Source organism: Arachis hypogaea, chromosome 9 (assembly GCF_003086295.3).
Source record: "Arachis hypogaea cultivar Tifrunner chromosome 9, arahy.Tifrunner.gnm2.J5K5, whole genome shotgun sequence".
NCBI lineage: Eukaryota > Viridiplantae > Streptophyta > Magnoliopsida > Fabales > Fabaceae > Arachis > Arachis hypogaea.
The window spans coordinates 104,492,255-104,512,579 of NC_092044.1; the positions used below are offsets into that span (position 1 = coordinate 104,492,255).

General features: G+C 36.0%; 3 protein-coding genes and 1 long non-coding RNA gene across 10 annotated transcripts; 3 read left to right on the plus strand and 1 right to left on the minus strand.

The window, feature by feature from the left end:
• Window positions 1–232: 232 nt before the first annotated feature.
• LOC112711435 (putative E3 ubiquitin-protein ligase LIN-1) lies at window positions 233–9,522 on the plus strand. Of its 7 annotated transcripts, none has more exons than XR_011866003.1 (18): window positions 233–700; window positions 1,599–2,541; window positions 2,646–2,700; window positions 2,810–3,196; window positions 3,321–3,400; window positions 3,521–4,804; window positions 5,074–5,218; window positions 5,308–5,565; window positions 5,655–5,964; window positions 6,052–6,176; window positions 6,610–6,729; window positions 6,832–6,957; window positions 7,701–7,823; window positions 7,926–8,036; window positions 8,197–8,353; window positions 8,453–8,701; window positions 9,031–9,087; window positions 9,217–9,522. XR_011866003.1 is itself a non-coding variant. In XM_029289183.2 (18 exons), exons 2-17 carry the CDS (start codon window positions 1,601–1,603, stop codon window positions 9,046–9,048), a joined length of 4,476 nt encoding a protein of 1,491 aa, XP_029145016.1. In that variant the 5' UTR covers window positions 233–700; window positions 1,599–1,600; the 3' UTR covers window positions 9,049–9,087; window positions 9,217–9,522. The 7 variants fall into 7 exon arrangements, 5 of the variants coding, with proteins under 5 accessions (XP_029145016.1, XP_029145017.1, XP_025619874.1 ...); XM_029289183.2 differs by having other exon boundaries at window positions 8,210–8,353; XM_029289184.2 differs by having other exon boundaries at window positions 8,210–8,353; window positions 9,031–9,064.
• A 345-nt stretch (window positions 9,523–9,867) lies between these two features.
• Window positions 9,868–12,297, minus strand: LOC112711437 (mitochondrial uncoupling protein 3). Its single transcript, XM_025764094.3, has 3 exons — window positions 11,823–12,297; window positions 10,753–11,237; window positions 9,868–10,604 (listed from the first exon to the last, which is right to left on the minus strand). Exons 2-3 carry the CDS (start codon window positions 11,125–11,127, stop codon window positions 10,065–10,067), a joined length of 915 nt encoding a protein of 304 aa, XP_025619879.1. The 5' UTR covers window positions 11,128–11,237; window positions 11,823–12,297; the 3' UTR covers window positions 9,868–10,064.
• Window positions 12,298–13,164: 867 nt separating this feature from the next.
• LOC140175356 (uncharacterized) lies at window positions 13,165–16,214 on the plus strand. Its single transcript, XM_072203360.1, has 4 exons — window positions 13,165–13,692; window positions 14,832–14,881; window positions 15,428–15,551; window positions 16,013–16,214. The coding sequence occupies exons 1-3, from the start codon at window positions 13,366–13,368 to the stop codon at window positions 15,459–15,461; spliced, it is 411 nt and encodes a 136-aa protein (XP_072059461.1). The 5' UTR covers window positions 13,165–13,365; the 3' UTR covers window positions 15,462–15,551; window positions 16,013–16,214.
• A 118-nt stretch (window positions 16,215–16,332) lies between these two features.
• LOC112711440 (uncharacterized) lies at window positions 16,333–17,234 on the plus strand. Its single transcript, XR_003157489.3, has 3 exons — window positions 16,333–16,632; window positions 16,711–16,797; window positions 16,887–17,234. It is a non-coding gene; the product is annotated as an uncharacterized lncRNA (long non-coding RNA).
• Window positions 17,235–20,325: the final 3,091 nt, after the last annotated feature.

Genomic DNA, 20,325 nt, shown 5'->3' on the forward strand with positions numbered 1-20,325 from the left:
AGTTAGTTTCTCTTTCTAACGAACTTGAGTTGACGAGTGCACTCACTCCTTTACTTAAGCAAGTGTTTGTACATGTAGTAAATTATTGGCTTTAAATAAAATTTAAATGCGCGACGAATTAGTCGTTTGACCTGTGTTTTTCTCACGTACCAATAAATAAATAAAAAACCATATAATATTTAATTAATAATCATAATCATACCATAAAAACAATAGCAATATTAAGTATCTTAACCTTTGCATAATATTATAATAAGACATATTCCTTGGTCCGCGCTTTGCTTCTGTCATCACACACACATATCCAATGCCGGCAATGGCTACTTCCAACTCTGCACCATTTTTATACAATTTAGAAAGCACACAAGTATTCTATGTTCCTGGCTTCCACTGATTTTTTCTTCTTCTTCTTCCTCTCTTTAGAAATTATTGTCTAGTTTCCTCCAAGAACCTGGCTTTGAATTAACATGATGTCTTATTATTAGTCCTGTTTTCATTGATCAAAATCAAAGCTAAAGTCAAAAGCATCTTGTCAAGTAATTTGAATTGTTCAACAGTGCAACTTCAACATATATAGCATCTTCATATACAGTGCTTCACCCTCATCATTCATCTGTTTATTTTCCAGCACGTGCGCCACGACACCCTCGCCGGAGGTGAGGTGTGAGTGGAAATCTTGTGAAGGATCAGAGTATAAAAGGTTAGGAAGAGATAAGGTCAAAGACTTGGTCAAGTTTGAAAATTTTTCATTAGAGTCTGGGGGATGAATGGTTGAATGCTTTGATTCTATATTATCTTTTTAGATTCTGAGTTTTATGTATGACGATCATATATAATTATGAGTTATTGAGTGGTTTTTGAAGTGGTAGCTTAATTTTATTAGGTCCAAAAGATAGGTTCATTGTTTTAAGTCTCTTAGTTTGTCAACGTGCATGCCGATATGAATTTCTAATTTTGATTTTTTTTTTTGGGTAGTAGATGAATGTTACCTTTGTTTTTCAAATATTAGCAATTGGTGAATTCATAGAGTAAATGCCCTTTTGGATCCTTATCATTTGTCCAAAAGACAAAGCGCCTCTCTACAATTCAAAAATCTCTAGTCGATCTCCAACCATCCAAGTGATTAGGAATTTTCGAATGGGAAGTGCTAGGTAAACAATGCTATTTTTAACAATGTGAACAACCACCAATTAAATAAAAATACACTACATCCTAATTTAATGCTATTAATTAAATTTAAGATTAATTTATTCTTTTAACTCTATTAATTCACATTGTTCACGCATTGTTCAAAAATGTTATTGGTTACCTATACTTTTCCTTTTCGAATTGTGGAAGATCACTTTGTGTGTTGCTCGAATTCATGTATACTCATTAATCTTGAATGTTCTAAACCTTTCTGAGTTCTTATGTGAACTTTGTTGTTTGCATTAGATTCCATTTATATTTTTGGATTGCTATATAGATTTATGAAATAGTTGGAGTATTCTTGTACACTCAAGTGTCTTTACAGATAATGAATTTGGTTCTTTACATGTTGATCTCCAACTGTTTGAAGAATGTTCCATGAGGCTTTCTTTGTTGTGATGTCATTTTAGATATGGCAGGAAACTTCAGATTCACAATGGACCAAAAGGATATTGTTAGAATCTTGACAACAACCATCGATAGTTTCATTCAGGATCGATTAATCGACAAAGAACTAAGAGCTCAGCACAAAGAACAGTGTGCAGAGAGGTTAGCAGCTGAAGATGGAAGTTCTGAAAAAGACACTGAGGTAGAGTACTCTGATCAAGCAGTGTTAGCAAATCTTGATTGGGGTATCGAGGCGCTTGAAGAAGCTATCAATACCTATAACACGGAAACTAAGCTTGCGAGACTGGATTATGCTGAGAAGATGCTGCAAGTTTGTGCAATGCTGAATCCTAAGCAAAAGACTGCTGGAGTGCCAAACTTCTACCTTTCAGCTTGGGCACATTTGAACCTATCATACCTATGGAAGTTGAGGAACAACATTCAGAATTGTGTTCTTCATGCCATTGACATGTTCATCGTTGATCCTTTTTTCGCTCGGATTGACTTTGCTCCAGAACTCTGGAAAACTCTGTTCCTTCCACACATGAGCTCTATTGTAGGGTGGTATTCAGAGGAGAGGCACAAACTTATGATGGAAGTAATACCTGAAACTTCTGATTTTTCAGTCACAGCTGATTTTGATCAACTTTTCAATGAATCCTTGGTATTCTCTCTGAGGCCAAATCAGTTAGATAAGTTGCAAAAACTGGAGCAGCTTTATGGAGAGTCTTTGGACGAGAACACGCGGCTATATGCAAAGTACTATAAGGACTGCATGAACTCTGATTCCACTACCTCAGGCAAGAAGGTTGTTCCCATGTTGCCAATTGCTGAGCCGCCAATGACTCCTTTGCATGAGTTGAGCAGGTCGGTTCCAGATTATGTGAAATTCGGTCCGATTTTGCCTAAGAGTGCTGGCTTTTCTTTGATGTCAATGCCAAAAGATGGTGTAAATGAAAAAACCAGGTAGTATTTCATGCATGTGTTTCATTTTCAGTGAAAATTTTTACTTCATTTGAGCCTACTAATGCATGTACCTTTTTGGATGCTGAATTTCAAATTTTCAACAGAGATAAACCATCGAGCCATTCCAAGGTGGAAAACTCATCTATATGGGGTACTAAGGTGAAAGAGAGTTAATTATATTTTTATTGCAAATAATATCTATAGCTTTAGATTCATGGTTCTCAAGTAGCATAAGTGTATAGCCCTTAAGATAATTTATGATATGTAGGAGAGCATCATTGAAGAGAATGAAAATGAAAATGAAAATGAAGAAGATTCAGATTCTGATCTTGATGATGCATCTGTGGGTTCTCCTAACAAAAATAATGTTTTCTCGCCTGAAAGGAAGGCGATCAAGGACAATAATATTGAGCCAAAAGTGCATCTATCAAACCAAAGGAGTAAAATATACTCTCCTAGTATCTCCTCTCCCTTGGACTCTCCAAGAACTCCTCAAGACAAGTCGTCATTAAATCCTCATATGCGCAGCAAAAGAGAGCCGAAGTACTTGCGCTTATTGTCTAGTCGTTTAAGGGATTCGATCATTTCTGACTCTTTAACATCATCACCAGACCTGAGCACTGATCACATTATGAACTCTGATCATGAAATGATGGTGTGCCTCTTACGATATCTATGACCCTATATGTTAATAATACTATTAACTTTCTATTATTGTTAAGTGTGAATGTGATTATCAATTTTTATGTTGAAGACCATAATTTTTCTTTGGAATATAGGTGAACATTAAGAAGAAAGACTATAATCGAATTCCATGTATGAGTTATGAAAATGAGGATAGCCTGGTGCTAAATGACAGGTAACTATATTAATATGTTCTATGATGCTCTTAATTATATAGTTCTTATGCATAGCATAGAGCATTTGATAAGTAATAATCATTATAGGTTTCTTAGTGCTTCAATATCTTTGGATGCAGTTCTTTTTGTGAAAGTGATGAGGGATATCATGGCTGCATTTCATTGCCCAAATTAGAGAAGCAGACTACTGGATCAAAGCCGCCAAAAGATTTTGTATGTCCAATCACAGGTCAGATATTTTGTGATCCTGTTACCCTTGAAACAGGCCAGACCTATGAAAGAAAAGCTATTCAAGAATGGCTTAAAACAGGAAACACAACATGCCCCATCACGCGACAGCCTCTATCCGCAAGCATGTTACCCAAAACAAACTATGTTTTGAAGAGATTGATAACATCCTGGAAGGAACAACATCCTGAACTAGCTCAGGAGTTCTCAAATTCTAACACTAACACACCAAGGGGTTCTTCTTGTTCTCCATTGCAGAAAGACAACTCAATGCTGTCCATTTTACAAAGAACACCCGACTCAATGACTCATAAGAACAAAGAGGATTATATCATACAAAGGAGCAAGAGATTTATACAGGTTGCTGCAACATCTCCAACTAGTGTGCTATCTCAAGCTGCAGTTGAAACAATCATGAATTCCATGAAACCATACATTTCAAGTCTCTGCACATCAGAAAATTTACAAGAATGTGAAGAAGCTGTATTGGAAATTGCTAGATCATGGAAGGATGCAAAGAGTGATCCTCAGATTCATTCTTATTTATCAAAACCAACTGTCATAAACGGTTTAATGGAAATACTTTCAGCTTCTCTGAATGGAGAAGTTCTGAGGACAACAATTTACATCCTTACAGAGCTAATTTTTCTAGACGAAAGTGTCGGAGAGATACTTAACAGTGTAGATTCTGATTTTGATTGTTTGGCTGCTCTGCTCAAGAATGGTTTGGCTGAGGCAGCACTTCTGATTTATCAGCTAAGACCAGTTTTTGCTCAGCTATCAGCCCATGAGCTTATACCATCTCTAGTCCAAGTGATTCAGAACAAAAATGAGGAGTTGGATGATTTTCAATTAGTTATGGACCCGAAAGATGCCGCCATAGCAATTCTTGAACAAATATTAGCCGGAGGGGATGAATACAGCAGGTCCCTTAATGCTTTGAGTGTTATTTCAGCAAATGGAATTCCGGCATTGGTAAAATATTTAGAGAGGATGGAGGTAAGGACGTCTGTTGTTTCCATACTTTTGTGTTGTATGCAAGCTGAAAGAAGTTGCAAGAACTTGATAGCAAGTCGAGTCGAATTGTCTCCTGTTCTTGAATTATTTCATGGTGGAAATGATAGTATGAAAGGCGTCTGCGCAGAATTTCTCTCCGAGCTGGTTCAATTGAATAGGTAATTAAAAGCTTGCAGCTTACTTGTATCGCAAGCAAATAAAATCTTCCTTCCTTTCTAATTACTTTTCAAGTGAAATACAGTTGTTCCTTTACAAGCAGAATCTAGTGTGTCAATGTTTCCTGCTAGAAAATGAGAGAAACCTTATTTATTTGAGTACTTTATTATGTTGACATGGGAAGGTGTTGTTTGCAAGAAGATGTACGTCTATTCCAATTCCTTCTTCAATCCATTTATTTATGTTTTCATTTTCATATTGTTATCATTAGGAGAACTTTCTGCAACCAAATCTTACAGATAATCAAGGATGAAGGAGCATTTAGTACAATGCATACGTTTCTTGTATATCTTCAGATGGCTCCAATGGAGCATCAGCTTGCTGTTGCCAGTCTTCTTCTCCAGCTTGATCTTCTGGTCAGTCTTTGGAAACCAATTTCTTGTTACATAAATGTAGTTTATGCTCTCTCGTCATCTCAGCATTTTTTATCTTGTCAAATCTTTAGGTGGAGCCACGAAAGATGAGCATTTATAGGGAAGAAGCTGTAGAGACACTAATTGAAGCACTTTGGCAAAAAGACTTCTCAAATACTCAAATTAAGGCTTTAGATGCTTTACTATATCTTATTGGACATGTCACTTCCTCAGGAAAGTCATATACTGAAGCCTGGTTGCTCAAGATCGCAGGATTCGATCAGCCTTACAACGCTTTAATGAAGGCCGAACAATTGGGACAACGTGACAATGATTTGGTGGAAACAATGGTTAGGAGCTATGAGGCATTTAGATTTTCTTTTGTTTGAAAAATTGTTGATTTGTTTTTCTCCAACTGACACAAATGTTTCTTGCATAGGAGGATGAGAAAAATGCATTGAATTATTGGCAGAAAAAGGTTGCATTTGTACTTTGCAACCATGAAAATGGTTCAATATTTAAAGCATTGGAAGAATGCTTAAGGAGTACTTCCCTAGAGATGGCAAAATCTTGCCTTGTTCTGGCCACATGGCTTACACACATGCTCTCTACGCTTCCTGACACCGGTATAAGGGACGTTGCTCGTGAGTCATTGCTTGATGAATTCATAAATGTTCTACTGTCATCAAAGAACATGGAGGAAAAGATTCTTGCTAACCTAGCTTTGAATACTTTCATTAGTGATCCAAGTGGGTATATTTATAATAATTATAGACATTATCTGTGTCATCTTATCAAACAAAGGAGTTCTAAACTGAAAACTTATGATGTTTCAGTTGCTCATGAAGCACTTGGAGGCTATGCTAAAAGCATTTATAGAACCTTGAGGAAGCTAAAGAAACATTCAGCTGCAGCAGTTGATATTATGAGAACCTTACTAAACTTAAAATCTGTTGATGTGGTGAGTCGAATGTTGATTCATGATATGATTCATTACATGCACTATATCAAGGGTCAATTGGACTTTATACCCTGAATCTTACATCTTGTGCATAGCCTTTAAACCTTAAAAATGAGCAAATCAACTTGATTACACTTTCCTAAACTTTGGGTTATGTGCAAATCATTCGCCCTCCCCCTAAAACTTTGTTAAATATGCAAATTTGATACGTAAACTTTGATAAATGTATGTTATTTTTGTTAACAACAACAACAAACCCTTATCTCACTAGTTTGAATCGGCTACATAGATAAGATGTTGTCATTGAGTCCTATCATCTATCATGTCTATAGTTAAACTATTTACACGGGGACCTTCTTTGACCATAGAAATTACCATAGTGGTCAAGCTACACATTTGGAAAAAGTAACTAACAGAAATCTCTATTTCACAGACTGAGTTGTGGAGTTGTAAAGAGGTTGTTGAGTTAGATTTGAGCTCAAACGGAGAAGTGCTTTCTTTGCTTTATCTGAATGGTCAGGTCTTGAGTGGACACTCTGATGGAACTATCAAGGTAGGGTGTAGGGTGTCCTAACCAATAGAAAAGTGTGACTGAAATCCATGTTTGGCTGCCTTTCTTTCTTGAAAAACTATCACTTAATATGTTGAATAACAGGTATGGGATGCAAGGAAGAGAATACCAAGAATCATTCAAGAAACTCGCGAGCACACAAAAGCTGTAACTTCTCTGTGTTCTTCAGGTGATAGACTCTACAGTGGTTCCTTAGACAAAACCATCCGGGTAAATTACCTTCTTGTTAATTGTTATCATGAAAACTAGTCTTATGTTTGACTAATCAATTTTTATTTAAAAAAAAAAGTTAAATAGCTCTAGAAGTACTTAATTTAACTTAATTTTCAAGCTCCTTGTAGTTTAAAATTTTGTATTTTAAGTCCCTATAACTTAGAGATGTTGAAATCCAAACCAAACCAAACAAAACTGCTCATCCAATCCAAACAGAAAACTAATCAAATTATAATAATTTAGATTGAACTGAATCCATCTTTCACAAACCACTCGAATTGGATCAGATTTCGGATCGACTTTTTACAACTAATCTAATCCAATTCAAACCGTATAATATCATTATCAAACTTTATGACTACTTAGAATATGTTTAATTTATTATATATTTTATCTTATTCATGTATTGTTAATATTTATTTTTATGAATGTAAAATGAGATTTTTTTTTTATTTTCATCTTTCTTCTGGTTGAGATCTATTTTATAAACAACTAAACTTAGGTCTAAGGGTAAATACTAATTATATTGATAAAGTTCACTGAAATAAGCAAGACCAAAATGAGTTTACTTCACAGAGAAAATAGCAGGGTATTTTCTTGTGGAAACTGCAATGATTGAAGACCAATATCTTAGCAATATTTGCCATCTTGATAACTTCCAAATTACTTCTTGCATCTCAGGGAACTACTTCAATCATATTATTCAGTATGAACTAATCAATAAGACTTCTTATGTGCAGGTTTGGACTATCAAAGCCAATGAGATTATATGTATAGATGTTCATGATGTGAAGGAGGCAGTGTATGAGTTAACAGCAAATGCTAGATTGGCATGCTATGTGTCTCAAGGAACTGGAGCCAAGGCAAGCCACTATATATGTTGCTTGAACAAATCAAATCAAATAGAAAATCAGTTTCATCGTAAAAAGGGTATGATTAATAAGAACTTCAGATGTTAATTACAGGTTTATAATTGGTCAGAGGCTCCAAAGCATATCAATTTCAGCAAGTATGTGAAATGCCTTGCTGTTGCCGGCGACAAATTGTATTGCGGCTGCTCCGGTTACAGCATTCAGGTATGCATCATTCTTCAGTAGCTTCAAATTCTTGCAGTTCCTTAAGATAAAATGTACCAAGTACCAACCAATATAGATTATATGGAGTTGAGATCCAAATAATTTAATTCTATAAAAACATGCAAGGCTTCTGTTGGAAAATTTCCATCACAAAATTTAGTGAACATGTTCAGGAGGTTGACTTGTCCAAACATACATCATATTCATTCTTCTCTGGTACAAGAAAATTATTGGGAAAACAAACCATACACGCCCTTCAAATTCATGATGGTTTCCTCTATGCCTGTGGATCTTCTGTTGATGCAACTGCAGGAAAGGTGCATACATGCCATTTCTAATCCTATACCAATCATGTTATTCTCATCATTACAAATAAAAAAATTTCTTGCTAAGCTTGAATAACTTTTTGATGTCAGATATTTTCACTCTCCACCAAAATGGTAGTAGGATCACTATCAACTGGACTCGACATCCATCGTGTAGCCATCAACAATGACTTCATATTTGCAGGTACGAAGTTCGGCACCATTGAGGTTTGGCTGAAAGATAAGTTCACCCGGGTTGCTTCCATCAAAATGGCTGGTGGTAACACAAAAATCACATCATTAGTATCAGATGCGGATGGTATGATGCTTTTTGTTGGTTCCTCTGATGGAAAGATCCAGGTTAGTTCTTGATCATTACAGTAATCATGATACTAGAACTTAGGATGCATTTGATTTGCATTTTTATTTTCTGTTTTTATTTTCAGTATTTTCTATTTCCAGAATTTTGTGAAGAAAAAAGAGAAAACAATGAAAATGATATAATCCTTTTTTTGTTTTCACTACCCATTTTCTCCTTTTCCTTCACAAAATCCTAAAAACAGAAAACACTAAGAATGAAAACAGAAAATAAAAATACAAACCAAACGCATCCTTCTTTCTTTGTTTGTTTTTTGGCAGAGAATTTAGCTATTCATTCCAAGTAATCCCATTTTCTCCATGGTTTGCAGGTTTGGGCCTTGGATTAAGCACATGAAACAAAAAGTATAATAATCCTTTTGCCACATGTAAATGAATTGTTTATGAGCATCTCATATGATGGTCATTTACTCTACTTGCACGTTTCATAGGAATTCAATAGTTAAGAGTATTGTTCATTTGATTATACTATCTAAATAAGATATTCTTTGTTGAAGGTTAATGGAGCATGTGCAGATTGAGCTATATAGTATGTGGGAAAAAACATCAAATTCCAACTATGAAGTGAGACCAAGACAATTTTGAAGTGAAACTTTGATACAAGATCTATGTTTGGTCCACCACAACTGTGTTTGATTCACAAATGAGCAATTCTTATAATGAAAATTCCTTAATCAACCACAATACTATATTGGGGGCCAAATAGAGCATATTCTTATCCCATAAAAGTTAACATCATTATTATTGCATTTTGAACCTTGAAAGTATGATAATTAATAATTTAACACTGAATTTTCGCCCCATTACTCAGCTATGCACTTAAATAAATTTAAAAAAAAAGGGACACTTGTGAATAAGCACCATGTCTAAATTTACACATCAATGATGAAACTCATCCATGAAATTTTTCTCGCTATTTTACCTCTCAAATAAACATAGTGTTAACTTTGAATCCAAGGGTCAAGGAATAAATGTCTAATATATTTTGAAGTGTTAGTACCATGCATAGCTTCTCACAAGTTAACTAATGTTAAATGCAAGTTCACTCCCTGATGATTTATTTTATTTTCCTCTTTTTTACCATTTTTCAGGTAGGTTAACAAGATGTACTATAATACAAAACATAAGTGATCAATGATCATTCAGTAGAACAAGAAAAATATATATCACCTTCATAACAAATTGTAACTCTTCCATTACTAAAAGTTTGAAAATTAGCCATACAAGGCAACTACACAGAAAGGCTTATAATAGTTTAAATATAAGGAATGAATCTAGGTGTGTGTGCATTGAATTGTGAGTTTTTTATGAATACAAGACTATTTTTATGAGTAAGAACATTACATCAGAAAGAAGAGAGCCCTGCAATTTTTCTGAACTTCTCGTAGGATACCCAGAATACAAATTGCCATGGACCTAGCCGAGCCCATGTCGGGAAGAATCCTTTCCACAGTGCTTGAATTCCTTCAACTTTAACTGTCTTTACCAAGCAATCAAGAGAGCTAATATACAAGACTTTCCCTTCCTTGGCCACTTGATTCATCATCCTAGTCTTCACGACATCAGCCGGACAACTTAAAGAAGTTGCCGCAAGACCTGACATGATGGAAGCTAATGTGTGGGCGTAAACATTATCATCAGCTATCCTGCTTCTAATAACCAATTGTTTGGCATGATCATAGCATGCTAATTCTCCCATGTTCACCAAGAACGCTCTTTGGACATTAGGCAAAACACCCTTCCACAGCCCTTTTAATCCTTCAGCCTGAACAATCTTCCTAAAAGCATCGAATGGTCCCGAATATCGAGGTTGAATACCGTGCCTTGCCATACGGCCATCAGCTTGCATCCGCACCTTGACAAGATCGGCTGGACTTGCTACAACCTGTATAACTAAGAGTAAAAACCTTATGGGTAAAACAAGGAATATTCCCAAAAAATTGTATCTACTGTTTGTTGGAACCAGGAAATTCATCACTGTAAGATAGCATTTTATCACAATGCGCGCCATATCCATACCATGTAGCTCTCACCTGAGCCATGCAACCACTGATTCCACCAACAAGAGCCTTGCTAAAGATAGAGAGTGAAGCATTATCAGCTGAAATCACACTCCTCATATGTTCATACCCAACAATTCGAATAGGTGTGTAGAATAGGTGTCTTATGATTGCTGGAGACCAGCCTTTGTAAAGGCCAAGAGAACCTTGTTCACGGATAATTTCTGCTGCTATTCGAACTGCACCAGTGGGTCGGCTTGAGGAAAGCGACTCACCATGGAGCTGAAGCCTGGTCTTGATCAGGTCAATTGGGAAAGTTGTAGTCTCAGCCACCATGGCTGACAGTGAAGTAAGTAAGATCTTTGTGTGAGCATTATCACCTCCACCATGTTGATGGCCTGATTTCATGGCTATAGGATTCACGAAAAAATACCTACAAGTCTGTTTTGAGGCAATTGAGGAACCCACGAACTCATGACAGTTATGAGTTAAATGATATCTTTTGGCTCTAATGATACCTGCACTTGGGAGATACTCATCAGAAACAAAGTCATCTAGCAAAATTCATGTTACCGATTTACAGCACCCAAACGATTTGTTTTGAACCCTTTGGGGCGATCAGAAACTCATACGCAATGATTGATATACGATAATGAATATAGAAACCATGCCAAAGATTTTGCATTGTTCTTATAAAATGCAGTGTTGCTCTGGTACTTGAAGGGTGAAACAAAAAATATTATATCAGTTGAGAAATATGGATTGAGCAACTATTCATTGTTTTCCAGTTGCCACATTTATTTGCAAGAAATTGAGAGTAATACCAAATTTTGCTCCAAAACAGAACCAAAAAGTGGGTTATTGGAGTAGGATCATTTAACTCAAATATCAAATTCAATGCTTTGATAAACTCATAATTAACTGGGAAATCCAACTAAAATTATCATATAAACATAAACATCAATGTGAGGCTCTTCCATCTAATTTAGTAGTATAAACTAATCATCAACAAGAACAACACAGTCACAATCTTCAATCACCAAAAAACAGAGGACAATTGGATCCAGGCATAAACAGGGTTCGACAATTGTATTCAAAATCACCTTAAAAAGCATTTGGGGCTGCTCATGATGACACAATCGTTAAACTCAAGCGTGTTCCTTTTTCCTACCGTAGGAACAGTGAGAACCGAGAACAATCATAGAGAGTTAAAGAGATGTATTATAATACAGTATATTGTAATAAATGGTTCAAATTTTCATGTTAAAATTGTGAACAAGGAGCAATTGAGAAAAATAATAATCGAAAAGGCAGCTTTCCGAAACCCTAATTTCCTTTCCCAAATGAACTTTTCCCTGACATGTTTCTTAGATCTGTTTTTGCCGGAAAAGGAAAAAAAAGCGCTCACTATCTTCTTGGTTTTTTTATTTAAATAAAAATTATCTTTCCTATTTCCTAATTTAGAATTATAAATAAATTATTTTAAAAATAAAATAAATATATATATTTTTTTGTAAATTTCATCCCAAATGGTATTGTTTGTTCTTGCTTTTCACGGTATTTCTGACTTGGTAAGATAAGGAGGTCGCAGAATTGATCCCTATTTAAAAATGTATCGTTAGTGAATTAATTAATTTTTAAATATTTAAAATTACAAATCTTTAATATTTATTTAAAAAATAACTTAATTTTTATATTATTTTATTTGATAAATTAACAAAAATATTATTTATATATTAAAATTAATTATTAAATATATATAATTTAATTTATTTTTAATATATATTTATATTGATAACTAATTTTTGATAATTTTTTAATATACACGTATAATAATCATAAAATTAAATTGTATTATCTATGAATATGAAATATGAATATCAAAACAAATTATTAAAAATTTAATTTTAATATATTAATAATATAAAATATTTTATACAGTTATATAATTATATTTATTTTTTAATTTTTTTAAATGATCATTCAGGTTAATACTAAAGAACTATAATTTAAATATAATAATTTTTCTTTTTCACCTAAGATTTCTAATTCGAATCTCATCTCATCCTAATAAAAAAAAAAGTGTAAAACTATTTATACTCATATTATATTAAAAAAAATAAGTCACAAAAAATATTATATTAAAATTAAATTCAACTATCAATAATCAAACTGCTATAAATGTAATGCAAAAGATTTTGGCATCCATGTAAAAAATCCAAATTAATTGAGGAAATAAATATCGTACTGTGCTCTCTAGATTTTGGATCTGGACCACTCTCATGGAGAAAATTCCAGGAAATTGAGAAAAAAAAGAGAGAAGAGAATAGAACAATTTTCTAAATATATAAGACGGGATAGTAGTACAATTTTTTAATTAAAATTTTCAATTCTTTAAAATTTTTTTTTCTCCTACAAAAGGGAAGTGTCATTCTCGTTTGAACATTTTCCAAAGATTTCATTTTCATTTTTTCACAATTATTACTACTTTTTCTTATTTTATTCTCTCTCTATTATTCTCTCTCTCTTCGCTTAAAACCCTAATTCCCCTTTCTCTCTCCCTTCTCCCTTCTCTCTTTCTTTGCGTCCTTGGAGCTTCGAACGAACAACAGACTCTCCCTCTTCTACTCTCTCTCTCTCTCTCTGATGGCGACAGAAGAAGAGAAGGAGAACAACAAGAAGAACCCTTACGGAGAAGGGTTGGGAACAGGAGGGAAGTTCCGAAAACGCCCCTTCCGAAGGACCCAAACGACGCCGTATGATCGTCCTGCAACTCCCTCAGAAACCCTACAGCCGCCGCTCAAAGAAATAATGAAGGATGGTTCTACAAGCTTATCCGCGATCCCGCACAACGCTTCATCTTTCAAAGCGCCAACTCTTTCTTCTCCTCTATCTTCCGCAAACGCCTTCCCCCACCTCCTCCTCCTCCTCCTCCCCCTACCAATCCTCCTTCTCACCCTTCCTCCTCTAAAGGTTTGTTTTTTATTCTTTTTCCTCCTTATCTAAATAACTAATATTTTGTTTATTACTTTTAATTGAAGGGTTTCTCAATTCATTCGTTTCATTGCTTGTTTGTGAATTGGTTGCTCTGTTTTGTAATTTTTTAATTCCTTGCCTAAATTTTGTAAATTTGAGTGGTTATTCGTTTTTGAGTGTTTTTTCTTTTTGCTATGCTTTTTGGGGTTTTGTTATTTGACGAGGGGAACTTTTTATGCGAGCTTTGGTTGCTCGCATTGAATGTTTTAAATTAATAATTGATTGTTGTCGTTTCCGTGGTGGTGTCTTCAGTTCCTTAAAGCGCTTAAAGGCGGAGGGTAGGTTACTGATTGTTTTCATCATGCTCTTTTGAAGTAACCGAGTTATTCATTGTTGGTTTGAGCTTGGTTTGTTGATTTGCCTAGAAGGATAGAGCTTTAGTCTTCATCGTTTATGGAAATATTAAACATAGTTCGTTGAAAGTGAAAGAGAAATGGCAGACAATAGAATATCCCGTTTACTGCGATGAGTTGCCCCTTGCTATCTTGTTCTACTTAAATGTGAGAGAAAGTTTGTGCTTGCAGTCTCCAATCATGACTCTGCTGTCTGTATTGCTGATCATAAGGTCTCAAACCCTTGTCCATAAGATCTCCAGTCAAAGACTATTTCTTAGTGTTTGTCATTTTCTTCTAAAAATAGTGATAAATTGTTGCAAAACCGTGATATGGGTAATATTACAGAAAATTAGTATTCCATTCGAGTCTTTGTCCTGAAGTGTTTTTTCTACAACAAGTTTTCCCCAAATAAGTGTTTTGACCTCAAGTTTTTAACATTTCATTGGTGGAAGCTGGGGATTCTGATGACTGTTTGAGCTGCATTGCACTTGAACTATTTTTTCGCTCTGGAAGCTAGGAATATAGCTCAATATGGATCTAAATCTGTTAACTTGTTTCAAATTTCCCATCCAATATTGCTCTTGTATGCCCCTGGCAGAACAGTTGCTTTATTTATTGCGAGTTTTCTGTGAATTTACCAAATATTTTGTTGGGTTGCTATCGTCTGAAGTGAAATAAATTAATAAAGTAAATCACTAACTTACAATTTACGGACCTTTTTTTTTTTCATTTTCTTTTTAGACACAGAAACAGAACAGGTATTGCGGGATAATCATCAAGAAGCTCCATTTGTAAGTATGCATGCTTCTTATATGTTAATTTTATAATATGATATAACATAATTTGTGTGGTTGTTTTTTCCCGCTCGGGGGGCCCGGGGGGGGGGGGGTTTGCAATGATTTTGAACTAACATAACATGTATTAGAACATGCTTTCTTTCTAACTATATACTGTATTTTAGTGGCATCTGAAGTTGATATTTTGTACCAAATTATAATAATGAATAATAAATTTGTATCAGGTAAGTTATGCCTGGTGTATGGTTAATTTTGTAGTTGGCGCCATTTTTTAAATCCTCTCTCTGTAATATAAAAATAATTTTAAGAATAGTATTACTATGTACTCATTTGGTATTTCTTTATTTCAATAGCTAAATTTCAATCTGGATGTAAGTGGTTCCATGAAATGTTCATTGGTAGCTCGAGGGGTAGCTTGTTGCATAATCATTTTAAATTTACATTGGTTATTGTTCTTGGAGGTGAACTGTTTATTTCGCCCTGTACATCATTTTAATTATCATATTGAATTTAGTTTTCCTATATATTGTGTGGAAACAGGTTGGAAACAATTCATCTGGCAAGCAATATGTAGCACATCATGAAAGTGATGTTCAGATTATTTGTTCTGATGGAGAGAGTTTATCTGAACTTGAGAACTATTAAGGCAGAAGACTTTCACCAGGTAAGTTTATTATTAGCATGTGAATGAGGAATTATTGTTTTCTTAGTAACTACCAGTTAGCTAGCTTGATTCGTATTTACCTCATGGTTTATGTGTTTGTATAATCAGTGATCTTATTTTAAAAAGCTTTATACATAACTTTTAGTTTTGAAAATCAATTTAATTAACTTCTTTGAATTCTTCGTGCACTTTTGCATTCTGTTGATTTGCGCTTTTCGTATAATGGTTTTCTTTTACAGTTTTTTTTTTTTCCGTTCATAAGATACATCTGATTCTACCTTACATTTATTGGCTGATTTTGATTTTATCTTACATTTATTGTTTCTCTATATATTTTTGTATGTCCTGTGTAAATTGAAGTTAACATTTCAATCGGTCTAATTTCATTCTTCCTGTTGCCTATGTACGGTGTATTTTCTTTATTTGGCTTTTTTGTTTGATAAAATTTTACTGTTCCACAGATCTGAGGTTGACCGGTTGACAGCACTTATGCGGTCAAGAACTGAGGATGCACCTGATGCACCTACCCAAGAGGGTGAGGAGAGGAAAAAGGACATCGCCATGGAGCCAAGGTTGCCTTGCGAACCAAAGAAGAGTATCCCAAAACACTCCTCTAGATAATGTTGATAAGCATCTTGCTGTAACCCATATGCCACTTCAAGTGTATGATTACTTGTCCTCATACTCTTTCCTTTGATGCCATCTAATTGTGATTTGTTGATAAACTACAGGCTTATCAATTGTGCTCCCTCTCACATAGATTGCTATGTAATGTCACTAGGTTCTATTGAGGATGTTGCTTCACCTGCAGAGCTTGCAAAGGCATACATGGGAGTAGGCCTTCCAAGGTTTCTGCAGCTATGTTAGGTGTCCGAAGTACTGCTCGGAGGGATGATTTGACCTTCCCGAAAAGTGAAAATTTCTCTCTTAGTTCATCTGTTACATCAATTGTGCCGAGGAATACTAGACATGCTGCGGTTCATGAAATGGTTTTGTGACCCCCAAGATCTCGTGGCCGGTCTGCAATATATAGTATGGCTCGGACACTTATTCCCGACCTTATGTAACGTCAACCCTCAAGGTTTACCTTTTTCTCAATGACACTTAAGATTATAATGTCACTTGGAGAAATTGTTATATCTGCTATATTTGTGTTCAGGGTGGTCGGCTTGCTGTTGATGGTGAGCCGTCATCATCTACTCAGTCTGCATTGGATCGAGGCATGCTTTCTGGATCCATACCCGGGGTAAAAGCACTATTGGTTTTATGCCCTTTTCTCTTGTGTTATGCATGTTACTAGAATTCATTTTGTTTTTATTTCCCTGACTTTTGCAGGCATTAAAGCGTAGCAGTTTAACATTGGATAATGATATAGGATCTGTTGGTCCTATACGCAGAGTCCGTCAAAAGTCTAATCTTCTATATTCTAAAGGTAGCAGCTCTCTGTCTATTGCTAGGAGTGGAGCTGGCGGTGATTATTCTCAGCAACCATCATCCTCAAGTCAGAATCCTACTCTGATGGATGAGAACGTGAATGACAGTAAGCCTGGTACGAGCTTCCCGCTTTACCCACAAAATCAAGTGAGATGGCATCAAAAATACTCCAGCAGCTTGATAAGTTGGTCTCCCCTAAAGAAAAATCATCTGAATCAAGGCTATCAACGGTGAATGACATATCACCAATGAAATTGTCCCCTTCTATGTTAAGAGGACAGGCGCTTCGTAGCATGGAAACTGTAGATTCATCAAAATTGCTGGAAAATATGCAAGATAATAAATTAGATGGAAAGTTGGAAATCTGTTTCCTGGTGGCCAGAAGTTAACCTTGCAGAAAGACCTAGTTGAAAATCGTCCGTTGAAGCTTAATGCTCCTTCTGATGTAGATGCCACAACCCAAGAACCAATTCATGTCTAGTGCAAAGTCTGTTGATTCTAGCATGATAAATTCCGTTTCTTTCCATCCACAGAAGAAGAGTGCATTCCATATGAGTGCGCAGAGGTAAGAGATCAGTATTACTTCCTATTTGGCTGTTTATATGGTACAGACTATGATATGAAGTGTTTTTATATTTAGAGGTATAGGTTGAACTTGGATCATTGATTATTCAATATTCTTGTCATTCTTCACCCAGGATTTCTTGACTGGATGATGATGCATATCCTAATGGGGCTGTGTCATCTTTTCCTGCTGCTGAGAAAGAAACAAGTGGCTCAATCGCTACGGCAGAGAAAACTACCTCTCTGACAGGATCTAAAATTTGGCAGTTGATGGTGAAGGTTATGTTGGGGCTGCTGCGACTAGGGTTGGTGAGAAGGTTGATATATCAACATCTATAACACCATCTATCCCTGGGGCAAATAATCCAGTTACAGTTGGAATTACAGAAGCTACAAAATAAGTTTTGGTTCTGAGAAACCTGCTTCCCCAAATGGGTCTGTTGCTAATCCTGCCATGTTTAATTTGCTAGTAATGTGGTTTCGTCCACTGCTACTGGTGCTCCAGCAGACAATCTAACCAAATCAGCTCCCATATTGGTTTGGAAAAGGTTCCGCAAGTGCATTTAGTTCATCATCGCCTGGCGAAGGATTCAGTCCTGTGAAGTTTGGTGCATCTGACTCAATGGCAGGAAACTTTGTCAGGTTAGTATATGTAATTGGTTACATCCTTTTAGAGAGCTCTACTGCAATTCTTCAATTTGTTTATATGTCTATGTCATTTTGTGTGGGGGTTTGTGAGAAATTATAGGATGTTTTTAGGCACATGTCGAATGCTGCACATCTTATTCACTGAATGTCATTTCATCCTTAGTAGGTTGGAGAACCCCTGCTAATAGAATTATTAGTTTAATCATAATTTTCACTCTAAAAGAATATAGAAAACTAGTGTTTTATGCATCCACACATCCTACTAGATGCTGTTGTCTGACTGTACTCCATTTCTAGTTTTACTATATTGTTTCTGTGGATGATTAGATAAAAACTATCATAGCAAATTTATGGCTATGATTTGGTGAGGTAATATGTCTTAGGCACTTAATATGTTTCTGTTACATTTGTTGGGGGAGAAAAAACCCAGCCTCTGAATGAGTGATCGCATTGGGTCTTGGGAGTATATCTTTCTCATTTTATTGTCCTTTTTTAAATTTTGGTCTATGGTACTGTCTGATTTCTGTAATATGTCATAGCGAATGTAGATTGAACTGTTCTTTGGTATCACATCTTGTATTTTGAATGTGTTAAAATGACTCTGTGTAATCTTCCTCTTGATTGCAGTTCAACGACAGTTGCTGGTACAACTGATTCTAGGCCCAAAGTTCGTGAGTCTGAAAAAGGTGGTACTGAGACCAACAAGGATATGGGATTTTCTGTAAGGTCATCTGGACCTGCTGTTTCTCCTGTCACATCAACATCACCGCACAAGTATATTTACTTTTGGCCAGAGTTCAACATCAAGGTCAAAATAATGGGTCTATTGCTTTAAGCCACCAATGTCTTCACCTTTTCTTCTCTTGGATCAAATAATTTTGCCAGTCAAAATATATTCAGTAGCTCATCCCTTGCAGCAAGCAGCACCAGCACTAGCAATGCTTTTGCATCTGCTGGCTCCATAATGACAACCAGTGCTGCTGCCATGACTGCATCAAACAATTGCAGTTCTTCCACCCCGTGGTGTCATCTTCGACTTCAAGTTCAACTGCTTCCATTTCAAATTTGGATCCACTCCTTCCCTTTCAACAGGTTTTCCTGTATCGTCTTCTGGCACAGAACCTCTGGAAACTAAGAGTATTAAGGATGGAGGAGTTGGTAATCTAGCAGTTTCTGCCTTTTCTAGCTCATCTGCTGCTGTTGGAAGCACTGGTAGTGGCATTTTTGGGGTCAGCTCTTCGTCAAATAGTCAGTCTCAGGTTCTGTTCTAGTGCTACTGTTAGCAGTGGTTCGATTCTTGGTGCTCAGGTGTCTCCTGATAATAGTCAGTTTGCGGCTTTCTACACAGAGCCAACCTCTTTCATTTGGTTCATCTGCATCAACTCCGTCCTTTGGGTTGGCTGGGAGTACAACCTCTTCAGGGAGTTCTTTGTTTACTTCATCGAGTGCTGCACACAAGTACTGGTTTTACTTCTGGAGTTTTTTGGTTCATCTGATCGTTCTCCTTTGGGTTAACTGGGATGCAGGCTCTTCAGGTAGTTTGTTCACCTCATCCGCTACTGCCAGGTAAGCTTTCCTTCTGTGGGTTCATTGGTTCATCTGCAGCAATCCATCCTTTGTTGATGAGAGTAGCCTCCTGGAAGTTCTTTTTTACTTCCTCCAGTGCAGCACAAATTCATTCCTTTTTTGGGGGTTCATTTTTTCTTCCTAAGTCTGCCACAATTTTTCATTCTTTCGACTTTTGGACTTGGTGCCCTCGGCTTCATCCTCCAGCCACTTAATAGCTCCAATGGTGGTCAACAGCTGGTTTGTTTGGTTCTCTTATGGCAGCAACAACTCGCCATTTGGTTCACTTTGTTCATCTTTGCGGCTTCTCCTTTGGAGCATTTCTGCATTTCACTGGCTTCAGCGTCACTTTGACTCACTGGTTTTTTATTACCAGTTCACCTTGTGTTTGTTATCAACCAACATGATAACTCCTCAATTCTATTCACTTCAGCTGCAGCCTTACTCAGTCAGAATGCTTTGGAACTCCTCCGTTTCTCATTTGTTCCACTCCTGTAATAAAATGATCAGTGAGTTGGAGGACAGTACTCGCTAGGAATACAGTTCGCGCAACTCCACTCAG

What these genes read in the sequence shown, in the direction of transcription:
- LOC112711435 (XM_025764089.3), top strand. Translation starts at nt 1,601, where the DNA reads ATGGCAGGAAACTTCAGATTCACAATGGACCAAAAGGATATTGTTAGA. An exon ending in ACTCTGATGGAACTATCAAG is followed by an intron (nt 6,730 to 6,831) that starts GTAGGGTGTAGG and finishes GTTGAATAACAG; the next exon opens with GTATGGGATGCAAGGAAGAG. An exon ending in TTGATGCAACTGCAGGAAAG is followed by an intron (nt 8,354 to 8,452) that starts GTGCATACATGC and finishes TTTTGATGTCAG; the next exon opens with ATATTTTCACTCTCCACCAA.
- LOC112711437 (XM_025764094.3), bottom strand. Translation starts at nt 11,127, where the DNA reads ATGAAATCAGGCCATCAACATGGTGGAGGTGATAATGCTCACACAAAG. An exon ending in TCAGTGGTTGCATGGCTCAG is followed by an intron (nt 10,605 to 10,752) that starts GTGAGAGCTACA and finishes TTAGTTATACAG; the next exon opens with GTTGTAGCAAGTCCAGCCGA.
- LOC140175356 (XM_072203360.1), top strand. Translation starts at nt 13,366, where the DNA reads ATGGCGACAGAAGAAGAGAAGGAGAACAACAAGAAGAACCCTTACGGA. An exon ending in TCACCCTTCCTCCTCTAAAG is followed by an intron (nt 13,693 to 14,831) that starts GTTTGTTTTTTA and finishes TTTTCTTTTTAG; the next exon opens with ACACAGAAACAGAACAGGTA. An exon ending in ATCATCAAGAAGCTCCATTT is followed by an intron (nt 14,882 to 15,427) that starts GTAAGTATGCAT and finishes GTGTGGAAACAG; the next exon opens with GTTGGAAACAATTCATCTGG.